This window comes from Vipera berus (genome assembly GCF_964194415.1).
Source record: "Vipera berus genome assembly, chromosome: 5".
In the NCBI taxonomy this organism is placed as follows: Eukaryota; Metazoa; Chordata; class Lepidosauria; order Squamata; family Viperidae; genus Vipera; species Vipera berus.
Window position 1 is genome coordinate 56,976,889 of NC_138207.1, and position 18,075 is coordinate 56,994,963.

The 18,075-nt window shown below is 39.1% G+C and overlaps 1 protein-coding gene across 1 annotated transcript in view; it reads right to left on the reverse strand.

Moving 5' to 3' along the window:
• Nucleotides 1-6,303: 6,303 nt before the first annotated feature.
• The window catches only part of HSPA12A (heat shock protein family A (Hsp70) member 12A), a gene marked incomplete at its 5' end in the record, with an annotated part of 58,064 nt that continues 46,292 nt past the window's right edge, over nt 6,304-18,075 (reverse strand). The window contains 6 exons of the mRNA XM_081328311.1: nt 6,304-7,004; nt 7,478-7,581; nt 9,157-9,415; nt 11,711-11,815; nt 13,581-13,667; nt 16,587-16,758. Of these exons, the coding sequence (XP_081184437.1) occupies nt 6,370-7,004; nt 7,478-7,581; nt 9,157-9,415; nt 11,711-11,815; nt 13,581-13,667; nt 16,587-16,758 (1,362 nt within the window). The 3' untranslated portion in view covers nt 6,304-6,369. The remainder of the gene's footprint in view (nt 7,005-7,477; nt 7,582-9,156; nt 9,416-11,710; nt 11,816-13,580; nt 13,668-16,586; nt 16,759-18,075) is intronic.

The window sequence follows — 18,075 nt, forward strand, 5'->3', positions numbered from 1 at the left end:
TTGACAAATACTAGGCAAAGCAGAACAGTGAAAAGTATTTGAAAATACTTGCAAGCTTAAAAGAATAATGTATAGAATAGAAAATAACTTTTACACAAGAAGCCTTTAATAAAATAACAAAAAAACAAGACTTCCAACGTGATTTACTAATTTATTTGAAATTTTAAACAGCAGTGTTTTCAAGCTGTAACAAGCTGTAATCGTCAGAATTTAGTGTTTAAGAATCTGGAACAAGGAAGGCAGTCAATAAAATCACACCAAGCAGATTTGTTTTTATAATCTGTTTTAGAAGTTACTCAAGCATAGATATATAGATTGGCCTTATGCTCTGCAACCTACACAAAATGTACCCTGGATTTTTTTTTCATAAGTATTGCAATTTGCTATAATAATTACATGACCTTTGTTTGAAAAGTAGATCTTGTAATATCAATATATTTGTTTATCCAAAAACAGAATGCAGAGAAATGGTTGAGATCTTTTTTTTAGCAAGCCCAGATTTGATTGACAATATTTCTAGTTTCCAGAATTCTTAAGATTTTGCCCAAGCGCAAACTTCTACCGAAAGCAGAATGTAAAGTTGCTGCTCAGGGTGAAGATTATATCAGTAGACCAAGCTTTCCTTTTACAACTTTTTTACTAGATTACTTCACTGAATAACTTCATTATCTATTTCTCTTGTATCCTGCCTTTTTCTCCAGGAACTCAGTGGTGCACTTGAGACCTCCTCCTTCATTTTTATCCCTCCTGACAACTCCATGAGATCAGCTGGGTGATGAGAAAGCCTTTGGCCCAAAGTCACCCAAAACATTTCTGTAGCCGAGAGTGGACTTGAACCTGTCTTTTCACAACTAGGCAACCTAGTTGGCCCATTTGTGAGAAACCAGCAGATAATAGATATAGCTTATAATTTGTAAAAAATTTAGCTTCCTACTCGCATTTTGATAAGTTTCTACCAACTTAGGATAAATTCTACCTATAAGCAAGCATTTATTTACCATTTATTTTAAATGTAGCATAGTGCTTCATAATAAAACCTGAAGTTGTCACAGCATTACATATTCTATTGCTAAACTGTTCCATTAAACATCTATCCTATTTCCACTATTATTTTAGGAAGCGGGGGTGGGGGTGGGGAGTGGAACCTGAGTGGCGGAGAAAACATCAAGCAAAATTATGCTGAGTTTGGGGCAGAGTTGACAACAGGGAGGAAAAATATTTTCCAAAAACCTGTCTTATTCAGTGGCATTCTATATTTTGTGTGTGTAAATTGTTGAAAGCTTTATATAGATATAAAACTAAAAGTAGCAGAAGCTCCAAAAGAGCAAATCAGTTGATATATTTGTACTTCTATTGGCAGGATTATAGCTGAAGTGGTTTGTTGGCTACACTATATATTTTGCAAGCATAGCAGCCCTCCATGAGCATGAGTTATCTCCCTTCATTGGCTGCAGGCATACAAAACGAAGCACACTGAGGCATTAATCAGATCAGATTCTTACATGTCTCCATCCAAAGGCAGTATTCTCATGTAAACTCTGCACTGCTAAGCAACTGGTTAATGTTAAGATTATTGCAATCCACTTTTGAAAAAGGAACAAATCTTTTTTGCGGAAATTAAAGGACCTCTGACCTCTCACAAGCTAGACATGTTAACACTTTGTGGATTCTCAATAATGCAGGAATATAATATTTTGGACCTCGAACAGTAGCTAGTTTGTTGATAGCTTGATTCACGAAGACAGAGAGAGAAGTACAGATGCTTGCTATGCATGCACTTTTGTTTAAGGAAAATAAAAAAATACAAAAATAAATCATGCTCCTATCAAGCTTTCTATATCAGAAATATAACCCATTAAAAGTAACCTAAAATTAAATGATACTTCAATAAATATAAGCTAGAGAGGGGGGGGGGGGTTTGCAGGAATCCACTTTGAATTTGGTTCACCATGTAAAAAGGGGAAATTGTTAAAAGTGGATTGATTAACCTATGGCTTTAAAAAGCAATTCAGATTGGGAATTGATTCTAAGCAGCCTTCCTCAGTTAGAACCAGAGGGCATTTGTGCAAAGAAAGAAATGAATAAGCAAGAATATAAAGGATCTGAAGTGACTGAAATTTGCAGAAATGTTGGAAAGTATATTCCTCACACAAGCTGACAATTAATTCAACAGTTTGAGGGGGAAATTACTGATAACTTAAACATCCCTAACATGTTCCTTCCTGCAACAAACCTGAAATCTGATGGAAATTAGTTGTATCCAGTTTTTCTGATGTAAGTTATAAGCACTGAAGTTCATAAACCCATTTCCGGGGAGCAAACCCCCCCTGCTCACTTGGAGGCTTGTTTCTGAGGTGCAGTTTTGGGTTAAAATTTGTATCTCCATTATGTAAGGGGTTTGTGTACTTTGAAAAGGAAATGTTTCACATCTCCTGCCAGTGCCATTTTTTTTTTGCTATTGCTCGAAGTAGTCTGACCTTTTCAGCTTCTTGTTTACACCTGTGAAAAAAAGGTGTTGCAGCTTCAAAAAAATCACTCATGAAAGTTAATTGTGACTTTTAAAGTCACAGTATTGAACAGCAAACAAGTCTTCCTTTGTGGCACTTTTTAATTATTTCTGCCCTTGTTATGTTAATTCTAAGCCTTAAAACAGCACTCTATTGCAATAATAGTAATCCAAGGTAGTCATGGGACTAGGGGAAAAAATGAAATTGTAGTCTTACAATGGGATTGTGTGACTCAACTCTGTTCCACAATTTTGGATATAGATTTCATAATACAGAAAACGTAGCATTGGTATATTGCAGTTTCTCAACCTTGGCAAGTTTATGACAGGTGGACTTCAACACCCAGCATGGGAACTGAAGTCCACCTATTGTAAACTTGGCCAATGTTGACAAACTGGTCTATTGCTTATCCAGGCACTGAAGCCTCCAATGTGTGATTTTATATTGAGCTGATTCCTGATTTGATATGTGGTCTGCAGTCAGAGGATGGCACAGGCCTGTACAAACTTCAACTCATCTGCCATTACCAGAGCCCCTTCCTTTTTGATGCTTCATTCTGGTTCAGTTTTGTCTCGCAGAAGAGACGTAATTAAAACAAAACGTATGCCTTGAAACAGGAGTTCATTTGGTGTGATAATGTGGTAACTGATCTTCTACTTTCTATAGAGTAGGTATTATCCAAAGCAGAGCACAGATGCAGAGCATTAAGGCAGCCTATACCTGTTAAAGCAAAAAGAATGAAAAATCCAGCAGTCTGCAAGCTATTATTTGTGTAGCACAGAGAATAATGTGGTACTGTCTGACATCCTGACACTTCACTCCCCTTATTATAAGATCATCTTTGTGCATTACATCCCTTGTCATCTTTAAAAGCCTGTAATTACTGAAGTCATGGCAGAAACTATATTATTTAAAATTAAACACTGATGCAAATCAACAGGGATAAAGATCATTCTGTACAAGAAAATACTACTTTCAGGAAGAAAACATCTGTACAATATTTAAATATTGTATATACATCAAAAAATTTTTGTTCATAGCTCATTCCAATGGAGTTGCTTATTTGAAAGCTACAGAAAGGCATTCACTCACTCATGGGGGGGGGGGGCTTTTAAAAACACAGCAGTCAGGATAAAAGAAATGCCAGCATGCATACTTTATAATTATTCCAGGAGAATAATTATTGGAGGAATAAGATGCTGTAATTGAAATGACCCAATCTATTCCTCTGATAGTAAATCAAAGCTTATTCTCATTCTATCAGGAAATATTATTTATAGGATATAATGCAAAGGGACCCTTAAATTCTTCCCAGAAAATCAAAATGTTTGCATGATGCAAAGTTGTTCCCTAAATTATGTAAGTGCTTAATAAGGAATCTTGAGATTTTAAGGGGGGGGGGGAAAGGAAAATGATTCTATGGATTTTCACTCATGCATAGCTAATAGGGAAAAAGAACCAGCTAAACAATTAGCTTTCAGGCATATTGAAAGCATAATGTATTACGGTGGATGACAGTGTTTTGTCAGTGTTGTGAAAAAAGTGTCAGCTTCTAGCTGACAAAACAGACCTTCTGCTGTCATGAATTTGGCCTCAAATCCAACATGTTGGAATTAAGCTACCTATCAAGGCCTGAATTGTAATGCTCAACTGGAGGCAATCTTCGTATTTGCAAGTTGTTAGCCTGGAAAGACAAACTAGGCTGGCAGTGTATTTTCATCAAATCATCTGTAGTTGTATCATTTGTCCATGGCATAGACAGCTTTATACAGACTAAGCAAAGGCAGCCCCCCCTCTTGCTAGGGATCTTCCACAATGTAGTGCTTTTAGGATGTTTTGACATTGTAACTTCCAGAATTCCTATACATGGCTGCTGGTTATACATCTTATCTAGGAATTTTGGGATTTACAGGTCAACATTACTGGATGACATCAGTTTGGACAAGATGGCACTAGAGTTTTAGTCAGTTTCTATGTGAGACTGATGTTTCATTCTCTTCTTGGATAATAAGTTTGTCAGTTAAAGCTTCACTCACATTGAATATAAAGTACTGTTTTGTACCTTGGAAGCCATTTAAGTTCTAAGAAATAATGTCTGTACTCCCTCTTCTGGTCAGAAATAACATTGCTCAACTACTTTTCTTTTTCCTCTGCTGAGAAGCTACTTTTCCTGAATCAGTACTCAGGCTATTGGTCACATTAATAGAAGAAGCTCACAAGGAGCTAAACTGAAGACAGCACATTCCCTTCAAGGAACACTCAGCTTCTTCAGTATCAGTTTATGCAGTTACTCCAAAGGGAAGATGTAGGGAGGGCTGTTATTTTTGCAGAGAATGGTAAACAACGTAACACCGTACATCAGGGGTCCTCAACCACTGGTCCGTGGACTGGTACCAGGCCCTGGCATGCCAGCAACCAGTCTGCACAAACAAGCAAAGCCCCATCCGTGGGATGAAGGCAGCACACAAAACCACGCACTCTCCGGTCCGTGGGAAACCCTTTCTCCACGGAACCGGTCTCTGGTGCCCAAAAGGTTGGGGACCTCTGCTGTACATAATTGTAAATTTAATTGGTTATTTTTTCCTTAATGAAATGTTAAGTAACTTCTGTGGAGTTATATGAATTATTTTATCAAATAATTAAGTTGGTCCCAGGAAAATGTTATCACTTGTATGAGATATCACTCCCTAGGATCAACACAGGAAGGTTTTCCTTTGTTTGGCATGGCTGAGAAAGGCAATGAAAATGGACTCTTTCATTCTACAACCTGAGGACAGAGATGATCTCTGGTTAACTATTGCTACCACACCCTCTTGTTTGTTTTGTACAAGAACTGGCTGAAGAGAGGTATAGATAAATAAAGCCAGAGGTTGGCCAACAGTAAAATGGGAAGTAGGGACACTTTCACATTTACAGAATTGGTTTAGTCTTTGGAAAGCATTCCTATTCCAATATTGAAAAAGGGAGAAATGCAAACATCAGTGCTGCAGAATTAAAGTTGGTGTTAATTAATTGGACAGAGAATTACAACTGCTTTTAAAACTATAAATGGCAAATTATTCAGGTGCAATGCCACTTATTTCCACAGGGAGGAGGAATTCCTTTCCTAAAATAATGTTGTAATGTGTGTTGGCATTATCTAGAAATTAATTTAACTTTTTGCTTCAGCACTTCCAGCAAATGTTATGATTTGATCAATTTCTTTAATAAGATTGCACCTCTAACAGGTTTACTAACTTAAAACTTCACTGAACAGAAGCAAACCCCCACCAAACCAACATGTCATTTGATCCTATAAAGTTTCATGCTACAAAGACCCAATTTCTAAACCTGGTTTGCAGCAGCTGTTCATTTGCATTTTTACATGCTTAAATTCCAGTATTTCTACTTCACCAAATAAATGAGGTTGGCTTTTAAAATTGCTGAAGACTTAACATATTTCTACTGTGAAACTGATAGCCACAAATCATGATTATAAATTTCATTTTTAGTGCTCCAAAAAAAAGTAGATTAGTTGGTACCCTAAATGTAGAATAGGTTTATTAGGCCCTAAAATTAAGAGCATATGAAAGACATCAAGTAAAGCGATATGTCTCCCGAATAAATAGAGCAGTAATATTTTAGTGCTTAATTTTCATTACATATTTGGATTGTTCAAATATGTTTACTGGATAGCACCTGGTAACTCCTTGCTCAGATTTTCAATTGGTAATTTCAAGAGCAAAGAATAATTAAAAATCCTGATGCTTTTTTTCTTCTATGCTTTATTTATCTAGCCTAAATTCAGGATGTTTTTGGCAGCCAGTGAACAAAACATTGAAACAATAGGTGGTGGGGGCCATGGAAAAGAAAAGAAAAAAAATCAGTAGTTTAAGAAATCAATACCAGCTTTTACACTTTTAGAAGTGGCAACGTCAATTGCCATGGCTTTAATCTCAGTGTCTCCAAACTGCATTAGCGTTTTAATTTCCCTCCGGCCTGGCACGGATTTGTCAGTTCCAGTGAGATCCAAGCGGAGTGTGCCACACTTCCTCACTCCAGCTTCAGTGATGAAATTCACATTATCGTGTTCTGAGCTGTAGATGTTGATCACAATGACCAGCTGAGAAGGCTTGGCAGGGGTATAGCTGCGGGACACGGTCTCACCAAGTGCCACCGACTGGTCAGCCGAGATAAATTTGTCGAAGACATCAGTGCACCAACGGGTGCCATCTTTAACTAGCAGCTTTTCAGTAGGGTGCTTCCCTTCTACATAGCGATTCAGGACCCCCACCCCATAGGTCAAGGGGGAACGGCGCACTTTAATGACAGCAGGATCCAGACCAAAGAGGACGGCTCCTTTGAGGATTGTGAGCCCCACATCTTGAGGAATGATGATTCGGCATTTTGAACCAAAAGCATTCTGGACAGCTTGTTGTAGTAGTGGGGCTTCTGCAAATCCACCCACAAGGAACAGGAACTTTACATTTGTCAGTTCAGGTTTTTCAAAAATATTACCTGAGCAGAGAAAGAAATCGATGGGGTCAGAAAAATAAGTGCACCCAGTGAAAGAAGAATCTAGTCTCATGAGAATAAACTCATGATAAAAAGGCTAGGAACAAAGGTGTGTATGTGTGCCTATGGGGGAATATACAGATACTTCTGTTCACAATGGGAGATAGTGTAAGTAAATCAAAATGGGCAATGTTCTTCATATATAACCTGATAATCTCAGTGATACTCCTACAAAAATGATAATCTTTCAACCCAAACATAATTATTTCTGGCATATTGAATTTGTATTTTTCAGGCTATATGTTCAGTGGGAATTATGATAAAAAGACTTATACATTCAGACTTAACAACTGCTAAAAAAGGGCAATATGATAAACATTTTGGAATAATAATTTTTGTGAAGAGACGGTCTCTAAATTCTGAATGTTCTGGCTCTTAATGACTATTTTAAAGCCTTATACACCCTTAATACCTACTGAGATGCTCTATAATTTGGTCAATTGTAGGTTTGAAGAGGGCATTCATTGCATCAGGACTCATTCTCAGCATTCCTTGGGAGGACCACTTTACAAAATCCACACTGAAAAAAAAAGAAAGCAACTTTTAAAAAAAACCATCCTAGTTCTAAGAAACATTCTTGGAGATAGTCATGAAGTCAAAGGAGCAACATAGTACCTGTTAAGAATGTCTTGCAAATTTTTGTAGGGAATAAGGGAATGTGAAGAGTTTGATCAATATTCCATTTGGGAAAAAGACTGAACAAGGTCCTACTGACTATTCATAAGTCTACATGCAGAAGGTTAGTACAAGGATGTACACCAGCTCTGCCCCTTCAACTCCAGCCTTGCTGTTGTCCCGCAGGAACCAAGATTTTAGGGTCAGAGGTCAAACAGTTAATGCTCTATCATGTCAGGAATCAATCTCACGTGTGCAGTCCCATTTTCAGTTTAACATCAAGATGGAGAAGTCTCAAGGAAAGGTCAGCCCACATTCCTGTGTACACCTCTACACCTACAACTCCCTAGAAGGGAAATATTGTTTAAAACTGGCAGGAAACTCTTGCCTATTCTGCAACTGAAATGTAACTTATTTTTTTGTGCCTGGCATCCCTTCTCCCTGCAGTCAGGCAGAGCTTCTCATCTGAAGGAAGATCTTGATTTGATGGCCATGCTTCTAAAGATGACTACAGGCTTTGCAACTAGCCAAACACAAGGAAGGGCACTCACTTTCTCAAGAGCTGCTTTTGAGTTGGTGAGCCTTTTGGATCAGAACAGCATGATGACAATGAGGCCTAGCCAGTTAGTGAAATTCAAGTGTCATCTTTTGTGTGACCAGAAATGTTTCTGTAGTGGAGAGCTGGATTTTTCGTCCTCCTGTTACAAGAGTCATTTGGTGCTTTTTAAAAATTCTAAAGATATGCCGTTGACTTTTACATAGTTACTATTTTTATTTATTTATTTATTTTAATTCCATTTATATCCCGCCCTTCTCCGAAGACTCAGGGCGGCTTACAAGCTTAGCAGTAGCCTTCATTCTATGTATATGCCTGCTTATTAGGGCTTTCACACACACCCCAAGCGGCATTATTACAAAGTCAGCTTAATTGCCAACAATCTGGGTCCTCATTTTACCTACCTCGGAAGGATGGAAGGCTGAGTCAACCTTGAGCCTGGTGGGACTCGAACCTGCACTAAAACATCAGGGGGGGGGGAAATCCCACATCCTTCTTGCACGACTTTAAGATTGTTTACATTAGCAGATGCTATGATAAACAGTTTACATCCTGATGATTAAATGGAGCAATTTCACAAAATGCAATTTTAAGGAAGGGGCAGAAAAAGCTGTGGTTTTGTTTTTTTGTAATGGACTAGTTAAGGAGGGAGGTTTGGGTTTGGCAATTTTACAATCTTAATGCTGGGAAAGGAGGGGGGAACTTTTTATATGCTAGTGTTCCTTATCGTCAGCAATTTTGTCCAGATGTACTTGAATTAATTATTCATATTTCATGCAACTGAACCACAAGAAACTTTCTGGATTTTTCTACGATGAATATTACGCACATTTATTCCCCCCCCCAAAAAGGTATCAGTGACTCCATATGATTTGTTACCAGACAAAAACAGCCAGAGAACTGTTTGACTAATTTCTGACTTACTTGCTTTTCCTTAAGGCATGTTCTACACTGTGACCTCGAAATTTCTTGTAGTAGTCAATGAAAGAAAAAGGTAGAGTGATGTTCAGTGGATTCGTCCGATCAGGAGCTGCTGCTCTCTTGCGAGATTCAAATGCTATCATCAGATCAACCCAGGCAGCAGGCCGCTTGATTTTAAATTGTTCAATAAAATCTTCGCCAAATATTTTGCACAGAAGTTTTTCAAATTCATAGTCCACACCTAAAGAGCCATACGGCCCTCCTGCATGAGAAATATTATTGTTAATAGACAATATTATTTAAGAAAAGACACAGCAAAAAATGTATGTGTATAGAAATATGCTTTTTTAAAAAAAAGCAAGCTTCTAGAATCTTGACTGGATTCTATACATCCAGGTATAGAAGAGAACCACTGAAATCAGGGAGACTGATAATCATGATTAACTCCAGTCCCATTAGATCTACTTAAGCATGTTATGACTAAATGTAGATCAAAATCACTAAGGATCTACCACCTTTGATCTCATAGGCACATGAGGCCTCCAAAACCTTGGATGTTTCTCCCAGAAGCCTATATAACTTGCTGTTCAGTGTCAGTTTTTAATTTAATATCAGTAAATAAAGCTATTAAATCCTTTCAACTAATTTGAAATGCAGGTTACAGGGAAGTAACTAAATTACTTCAAAAGTGACTTGAATATTTTGTCTGTAGTTGAGAGGATAACTCCATGATACTCAGTGTAGAGACTGTATAATTTGTTCTGGAGGAATTTCAGACCTAGAATTATAACAGACCGTCAGAGAAAAAATAATTGAGACTTTTAAAAAAAAAGACTGGAAGGTTTACATGATTTTGCTAAGAGGACTGATGATTTATGAATTTGTGAATTAGTAAGGGGGGAAGAGGAAGGGGGAAAGAATAAGATGGTAATTACTGGATAGAAAAGTCAAAAGTCAAAAAGCTATGCTTTCTTTTTTCACATTTTTTTACACTTTTAATGTACTGTAAAATTCTGATAATTTTTTTTTTAAAAAGATGCAACATTTGGATGTTGTAGAACGTTAGTAATCTGTAGCAAATCATGTAAACAGCTACAAATAATCTTCTGCCCCTACTGCCCCAAAATAATAAACCATCTCCATACATTTCCCAAATTACTAAAGAGAAGGAACACTTGACAGTAAACCCAGAATCTATTTTGCCTCAATCAGGAAAACTTCTTGAAAAGTAGTGATGGAAGGCAGCATCTTCTAAATGGGCCAAACTGAAAATGAATTATAGCATTTATTATGCTAAACCCCCGTCAGTAGAAATTAAAATAATCGCTTTGTTGTACTTCATATAAAAGAGATAGTAACATCAATATGGTCTTGTGAGTGAGCCATAGAAATATGTCAACTCGTACTGGCATTATCAAATCTTTGATTTTATATGCTAACACTAAGGAGTATTAGTGGATTTATAAAGATTTTGCCTAGAAAATTCAAGCATGTTCTTGCTGTGATAAAAGGCTATCAAAGGCAATGGGAGTATTGCCATGAATTTTCAATATCTTTCCCATATGATCAGGACACCACATGACAGCAGGAATCAGCTGCATTTGTTCTTTGCCATTAAAATGCCCATGGCCAAACATGCCATATTTGTATAGGTAAAGGTAAAGGTTTCCCCGCACATGCGTGCTAGTCGTTTCCGACTCTAGGGGCTGGTGCTCATCTCCGTTTCAAAGCCGAAGAGCCAGCGCTTGTCCGAGGACGTCTCCGTGGTCATGTGGCCGGCATGACTAGACACCAAAGGCGCACGGAACACTGTTACCTTCCCACCGTAGCAGTCCCTATTTTTCTACTTGCCTTTTTACGTGCTTTCGAACTGCTAGGTTGGCAGAAGCTGGGACGAGTAACAGGCGCTCACTCTGTTACGCGGCACTCGGGATTCGACCCGCCAAACTGCCGACCTTCTGATCGACAAGCTCAGCGTCCTAACCCACTGAGCCACCGCGTGTATAAGGGGACACAGCTCTAACTCTATGTATCCAGCCATATTTGTGTCTAGAAATCTATGCGAGAGACATCCTGGCACCATCAGATGGTCCATTCATGGAGAAGAATGAAACATCTGTATAAAAGCCATGGATAGTAGGTTGTCTGTGGCTAGCCAAAATGATGATCCCACAACATAACATGTTCTTTGAATGTGTCATTTCTCAAGAAGTCCCCAAGTGAATAATATATGTACTCATGTAGCTGTTCCTATGTATACTTTCTTCATTTAAAGTGCCTATTAGAATAAACTGATACTCTGATCTCAGTAACCCAGAAAAACTCGTAAGGAACGTGAGGGATAAAATTATATAGTAGAACCAATGCACTGTATGATTTCTTCTTCATTTCTGGAAGCAAATAAAGTTGAGGCACCATAATGCCAATTTTTGTTTTTCTTAAAAGATAGGTTCTTTTAGAACAGGCTACATGACTTCCAGCAAACCTTATTAACCTTATTCTCTGAGTGAAAAAAATAAATGTTGTATAAACTGTAGGAGTGAGGAATCCACATCACCTGTCGCCTTGTACAGTTCCTTCAGGTGTCCTTCTGGTAACCTGATCTGGTGCACAGTCACGTCAACTGTTCCTCCTCCCCCATCCACAACTATATAACGGTCGCCTGTTAATTCAAAGGGAATAAAAACAGTTGGGTTTTCTCCCCCGATGGGTATTTTGCATTTATTTTAAAAGGCACTTCATAAAAATCACAAGTGGTTTACAAAAATAAATAAATCATGTAACTGAAGCCTGTGCGCCTGTGCCAAAAGCTACAAATATATTTCACTGTATGAGTTAATTTGCTACTGAGTAGGCAGTGATTTGAAAATGGAAAGCAAATTAGGAATACAGCACATTTAGCCACTGATGCTTGAACAGAGTACTGAGTGAAAACTACAATGTCTTATTTATACTGTCATTTGCTTTAAATAATGTGTGAGTTAATAAAGATAAATAGGTTTATAGTGGTTCCTTCACCTCAAAGCATTGTCCTTTCATTATGCCTTTAACAACCCTGCAATTGTTCATCTCGTTTGGACTATTGCAAAGCACTTTACATGGGGCTGTCCTTGAAGAGTATCTGGAAGCTACATTACATCCCACCCAATCAGGCAGGGAAGTAATGTTGGGGAGCCCATCAGTTAAAAATGCTTGAAGCATGATCTTGGTTCAAGGTTTTCCCCACAACCAGTGTAACAATCAAGTGTGACTACAAAATATGAAACCTGATCTGGACACTGTCTAGAAGAAAGTTATGGACCTGTCAGTTAAAGAATTGTCACTGGCAGGATCCAGCTAGAGAGCCTTGTCTGTCATTGCCCCTGCCCTTTGAAACATTTTGCCCCCCCCCAACAGGTGAGGTGGGCCCCCACTTTCCTGGCCTTTTGGAAATGTCTGAAGACTTCACTCTGCCAACTTGCTTGGGGCTCCCAAAGGAACATGCAGCCATGGGGCTGGTTAGTCTCTTGAAGACCCTCCCTCCTCCCACCTTTTAAACTTTAAATTTAACTATTCTTGCCTCCTAATATAATATTTATGTTTTTATATTTTAGTTGTGCACCACTCACAATCCAGAGTCCCTCTGTGAGGGAGATGGGTGGTTTTTAAATTTGTAATATGTTTAAATATATAAAAATAAATTGTTCTTGAATGAGTTCTATTGCTTCACTGTTATTATCCTCTTTGGGAAGCAAATGTTTTATTATTTAAAGAATTTACAGTCCGGTTCACAGTCTAAATCTTTTTTAAGCAATTCATAGACCAACAAAATTACAATTACTTTTAGATGGTGGTGAATTTTTTAAAAAATGATTAGGATACCGCTACCCAAAAAAATTCTCTTTCTGAAAGACATATGACTCAATTAATTTACATGGGGCATAAGAGTTTATTAAAAGCATGCTGAATTGTGTGTTTAAGCAGGCTAAAAGCCACTGAAAAATTAAAGCCTTGGTATGATATGACTTGTATTAGCAAGATTTTGCTAACAATCTTGACTTCCATGGATCAGCTGACAATTTAGGACAATCTTTAAAAGCAGCACCCAAGTATATAAATTACAAAGGCAGGGCATCTTTCAGAGGGATAAATTCCAAACTCTAAAATTCTTTAGCCAACCTGTCTGGTGTTGACAACAGGTCCACACCTCTAGACAATGCCCACATTATGGAAAGCAGTGGATGGGTATGGAAGTAACTACAGAAGTTTTGTTCAGTAGTCCCTAGAATTTTTAAGACGTGTTATTTACAAATAAGCCTTTATGTGGCCTTCATTTATTAGAATTGAATAATCTTAAAGGCACCAAAGGGAACAAGACGAGCGTTTCACAGAGAACCCAATTCCGCTGGCAATGCAAAACCAGCAAGAGCAAAAGGAAAGGACACTACCTTCCTCCAACTCGGACCAGATTTCTCCTATGACATTTTCAACCAAAAAGGTGCGGCTCTGTCGATTTCGTCGAATGTGTTCTTTTGCTAGTGGTGACACAGAGAGAAAACGGCTTGAGTATAAAAGAGCAAAAGCAAGGCTGCGTGTACCTGGAGCAGAAAGCGGATGCAGGAAAGTGGGCTGGTCATCATTTGGTTACAAATTACAACCCACACATTGATAATCAAAACTCTAGTCCCAAAGTGGTGGAGCACTTGGTATAATTCTTTCAACAAATTGACTCAAAGTAGACACTGATGGTAGTTGGAAAGCTTTTAATTCTATATAAACCAAACCTTTTATTGTAAACTTGCCACAAACATACCATAAAGATAAACAAAGCAAATTCTGCTGAAAGTAGTTTTGCAATATTGTGTTATTAAAGGTAAAGGTAAAGGTTCCCCACACATGCGTGCTAGTCGTTTCCAACTCTAGGGGCCAGTGCTCATCTCCGTTTCAAAGCCGAAGAGCCAGCGCTTGTCCGAGGACGTCTCCGTGGTCATGTGGCCGGCATGACTAGACGCCAAAGGCGCACGGAATGCTGTTACCTTTCCCACCGTAGTGGTCCCTATTTTTCTACTTGCATTTTTACGTGCTTTCGAACTGCTAGGTTGGCAGAAGCTGGGACGAGTAACAGGCACTCACTCTGTTACATGGCACTCGGGATTCGACCCGCCAAACTGCCGACCTTCTGATCGACAAGCTCAGCGTCCTAACCCACTGAGCCACCACATCCCTTATTGTGTTATTAGTTAGGCTATTAATTTATAAATAACTATGAATAAGAGAATCTTTCTGACATTAGGGCAGATCATTTGCCTAGTAAATCCTAGCTAATCTATAGGAGAGAAATGCACATGATGCCTACTCACAACAAACTGTCTTTAGGCACTCCCTTTGTACTCATTAAATCTCCCTTTTCCCTCTTATTTCTTAAAGATTATTTTAATTTGAAAAACCTCAAAGGAAACAGGAATGCTGGAAAACAGAAGACGACCATCTTATATCATTCTTATCTCCAGCAATGACCATAGGTCCACAAAACAAACAGGATATCTTGCCGGAAAAATTGCCTTCTGCTCAACGGGCATTTTGTGATTGCTGAATCCCAAGCCCAACAACAACAGCATCATCATCATCATCATCATCATCAGTGTATATGCCACCTGACTCCCATCAATTCCCAACATAACAAAATAAAAAAAACTATTATCATTGTCCTTGGAGTTTTAGTTGTTATTTCCTCCCTCTCCCTCCCATTTATAGCTAAGATGAAGGGAAAGGCCTTAGACCAGGTAAGTAAGTCAGTCACCCGTGGTACATTGGCACCTGGCAGGTGGTACGCGACCATCCTGGAAAAGTGGTAGCTGGGGAGGGGAATGAGCTGAACTGGTGGCAGCTTCGCACAAGCCTGAACGAGAGATGGCTGGAGCTGCAGGGCTGTCAAGGGCTCAGTGGAAGCACCAAGATCAGCACCAGGCTCCAGCTGGAGCTCGGCGCTGATCCTGGCGCTTCTGACCCCAGAAGAAGTGCCGATCAGCTGGAATGTTGCAGCATCTCCAGGGTCTTGTGATTTACATTCAGATGCTTGGCAACTGATTCATATTTATGACGGTCACAGTGTCCCAGGGTCATGTGAAGTGACCAAAACCTGCTGCAACCACCCAGCAGACGGGGGGAATAAAAACCAAACACCCACCCCACCCCACCCCCGCTGCCAATCCTCAACAGAAATGCTCACAACAATGAAAACCTCGGACAGGAGGAAGAGCGCCACCGGGGAGGCAGGTGTCCTGCTCGGCTGTGGCTTGGGGGCACTTTTTTCAGTGTCATTGTAACTTCGAACAGTCACTAAGCGAATTGTTGTAAGTCAAGGACTACCTGTACTTCATCACTTTTTTCCTTTTGGGGGAGGGGGGTCATCAAGTTTTTGACACCTTGTTAAGCAACTGGTGGTACTCAGATGTTGCCATATCCTAAAAGTGGTACAATGGGTGAAAAGCCCTGCCCTAGGCAGTCAGAATAAGTTGAATCAGAGATTCACTGGGAATTCCTGGCGGGAGGGTTCTCTCAGGTTGAAATTATACTCTCTTCCAGTTTACAGTGGTCCAGATTATCTAATCTAAAATGCATTTATGTTTTCTTTTGTTCGCAAATATTAGCATGGTTGGTTAAAGAATGAGGAAAAGCAAGGGTTTTTTTCCCTTTTATTCTCCAGTTTTGGAAAACAATTTCACATATTATCTTTTTTGCCATAATTAGGCATATCCTTAGGCCCTGGAGCCAGGATGATTAAACTTCCTGTCTGGAGTTCATAGTTTCCAAATAAATAAATAAATAAATAAATAAATAAATAAATAAATAAATAAATAAATAAATAAATAAATAAATAAATAAATAAATAAATAAATAAATAAATAAATAAATAAATAAATAAATAAATAAATAAATAAATAAATAAATAAATAAATAAATAAATAAATAAATAAAACAGTAAATTTGGATTACTGTTCATTATTGTTTACTACATTTTAATTAGAAATGTTTATTTTCATTTTATATCTATTCCTAACTTTGTTCTATGCCTCTCAGAGCTGCAAATGTTTGAGTTGCACAGCCATACACATTTCTTAAAACATTTATTTAAATTAAATCAGTAAATAACACCCATTAGCAGTTTATTGTTCTCTAAAACTGCAAACAGTTCACAGTTTGATTACAGTGGTATAAATGAATCTTTAACACACCTCCACGCATGTTTGTGTGTAAATTTCACAATCCCAGGAGAAAGCTAAGTAGCAACTGAGTGTTTTATTTGTGGCACCTCATTCTTGGTTTCCCCATTATCAAACTCAGACCAACTTACAGAGAGAAAATTTGTCTTAAGTACTTCCGTAAGAAAAATGTGTGGAATGTGCAGGAATTAGGTGCATCATCCAATCAAAGTCTGATTAAAAGGGTGGTACCTGGTGTGAAGCCTGAGGCAATAGTTTCACTTGGAGTGTAGCCATTGACGGGCGGTCTGCTGCTTAGGTCTATCATCTGATGAAGGCGGAGTTTCCTGCAATAAATTGATGCAGCTTCTGGTTCCAAGGCAATTATCAGTTGTTCAGGAACCTCTGGGGATGCCATGCCTGCCTGTGAGAAACAAGATGGAATTGTAAAAAGACCATTTATTTATTTTTACGTACCTACCTACAGGTAGTTCTCGACTTACAACAGTTTGTTTAGTGACCTTTTGAAGTTACAATGGCACTGGAAAAAGTGACTTATGACTGTTTTTCACATTGCAGCATTCCCGTGGTCATGTGGTCAAAATTCAGATGCTTGACTCATATTTATGACAGTCACAGTGTCCTGGGGTCATGCAATCCCCTTTTGTGACTTTCTGGAAAAGCAAAGTCAATAGGGAAGCCAGATTCATTTAACAACCGTGTTACTAACCTAACAGCTACATTGATTCACTTAACTGTGGCATGAAAGACTGTAAAATGGGGGAACATTTATGAATTAACAACTGTCTCACTTAGCAATAGAAATTTTGGGCTCAATTGTGGTTGTGAATCGACAATACTTTTCACCCTAATCCTGACTTTTCTTTTTTTTTCTTTTCCTCCCGTCTCTTATTATATGTTAAGGTTTTTTTTTACTGAATATTGAAATATATAGTTTTGTTTTATTGGAGATAGAAATCTTTACAAGCAAGGCCTGTAATGAAAAGGTGGAAGAGTCAGGATCAGAAAAAAGAAAAGGAGGCAAGGTTGTCTCCAGGAATACAAGCTAATTTGAGGGCTAATCCACATGGAGCTCTGTTTCCATCTGTCCTGTTTGCTCCCTAGAGACTAAAATTGACATTCTGAAACTTCAGCTGGCCACGAACAAGGAGTGTATATCGGAGGTGGTGACCCTTTGAGAGCTGTATGCCAATTGGGGTACAAAGTGACAATAAAGTTGTTATTGTATACTTTGCTTACTGAACTGATGATTGGGACGCATGCCCAAGATGGCGGACGTGCTCGGCTGAGCTCCGCGAGCTCCAGCTGCTAGGCGTCCCTTGGGAGCCCCTCACGAGCCTTCGGGCTTTTTGAGATGGGGATTGGGGGCTTATGGCATTAGGCAGCGAGGCAACTAGGAGGTCGACGAAGCTGGCAGTGACTTACTTAGACTCTATCTACCGAGCTGCCCGTCTGCTGGCCCTGCTGTCCTCCGGCTGTTTCCTTTTGCTGCTGCCTTTTCCGGACCATTTGCAGCTGCTCGTGGCCGACGCCGGCTGTTTTTCTTTCTTGCTGTTCCTTCCCGGACCGTCTGCAGCTGCTCGTGGCCGACGCCGGCGTTTCCTGCTCTTCGGGCCGTTTTGGGCCGCCTTTGACGCTCCCAGACTGGCTCCGGTTGGCGAGGAGGACGCCCGTGGGTCTGCTCGGGCGGCGGCGATGGCGGCGACGGTGGCGACGGCGT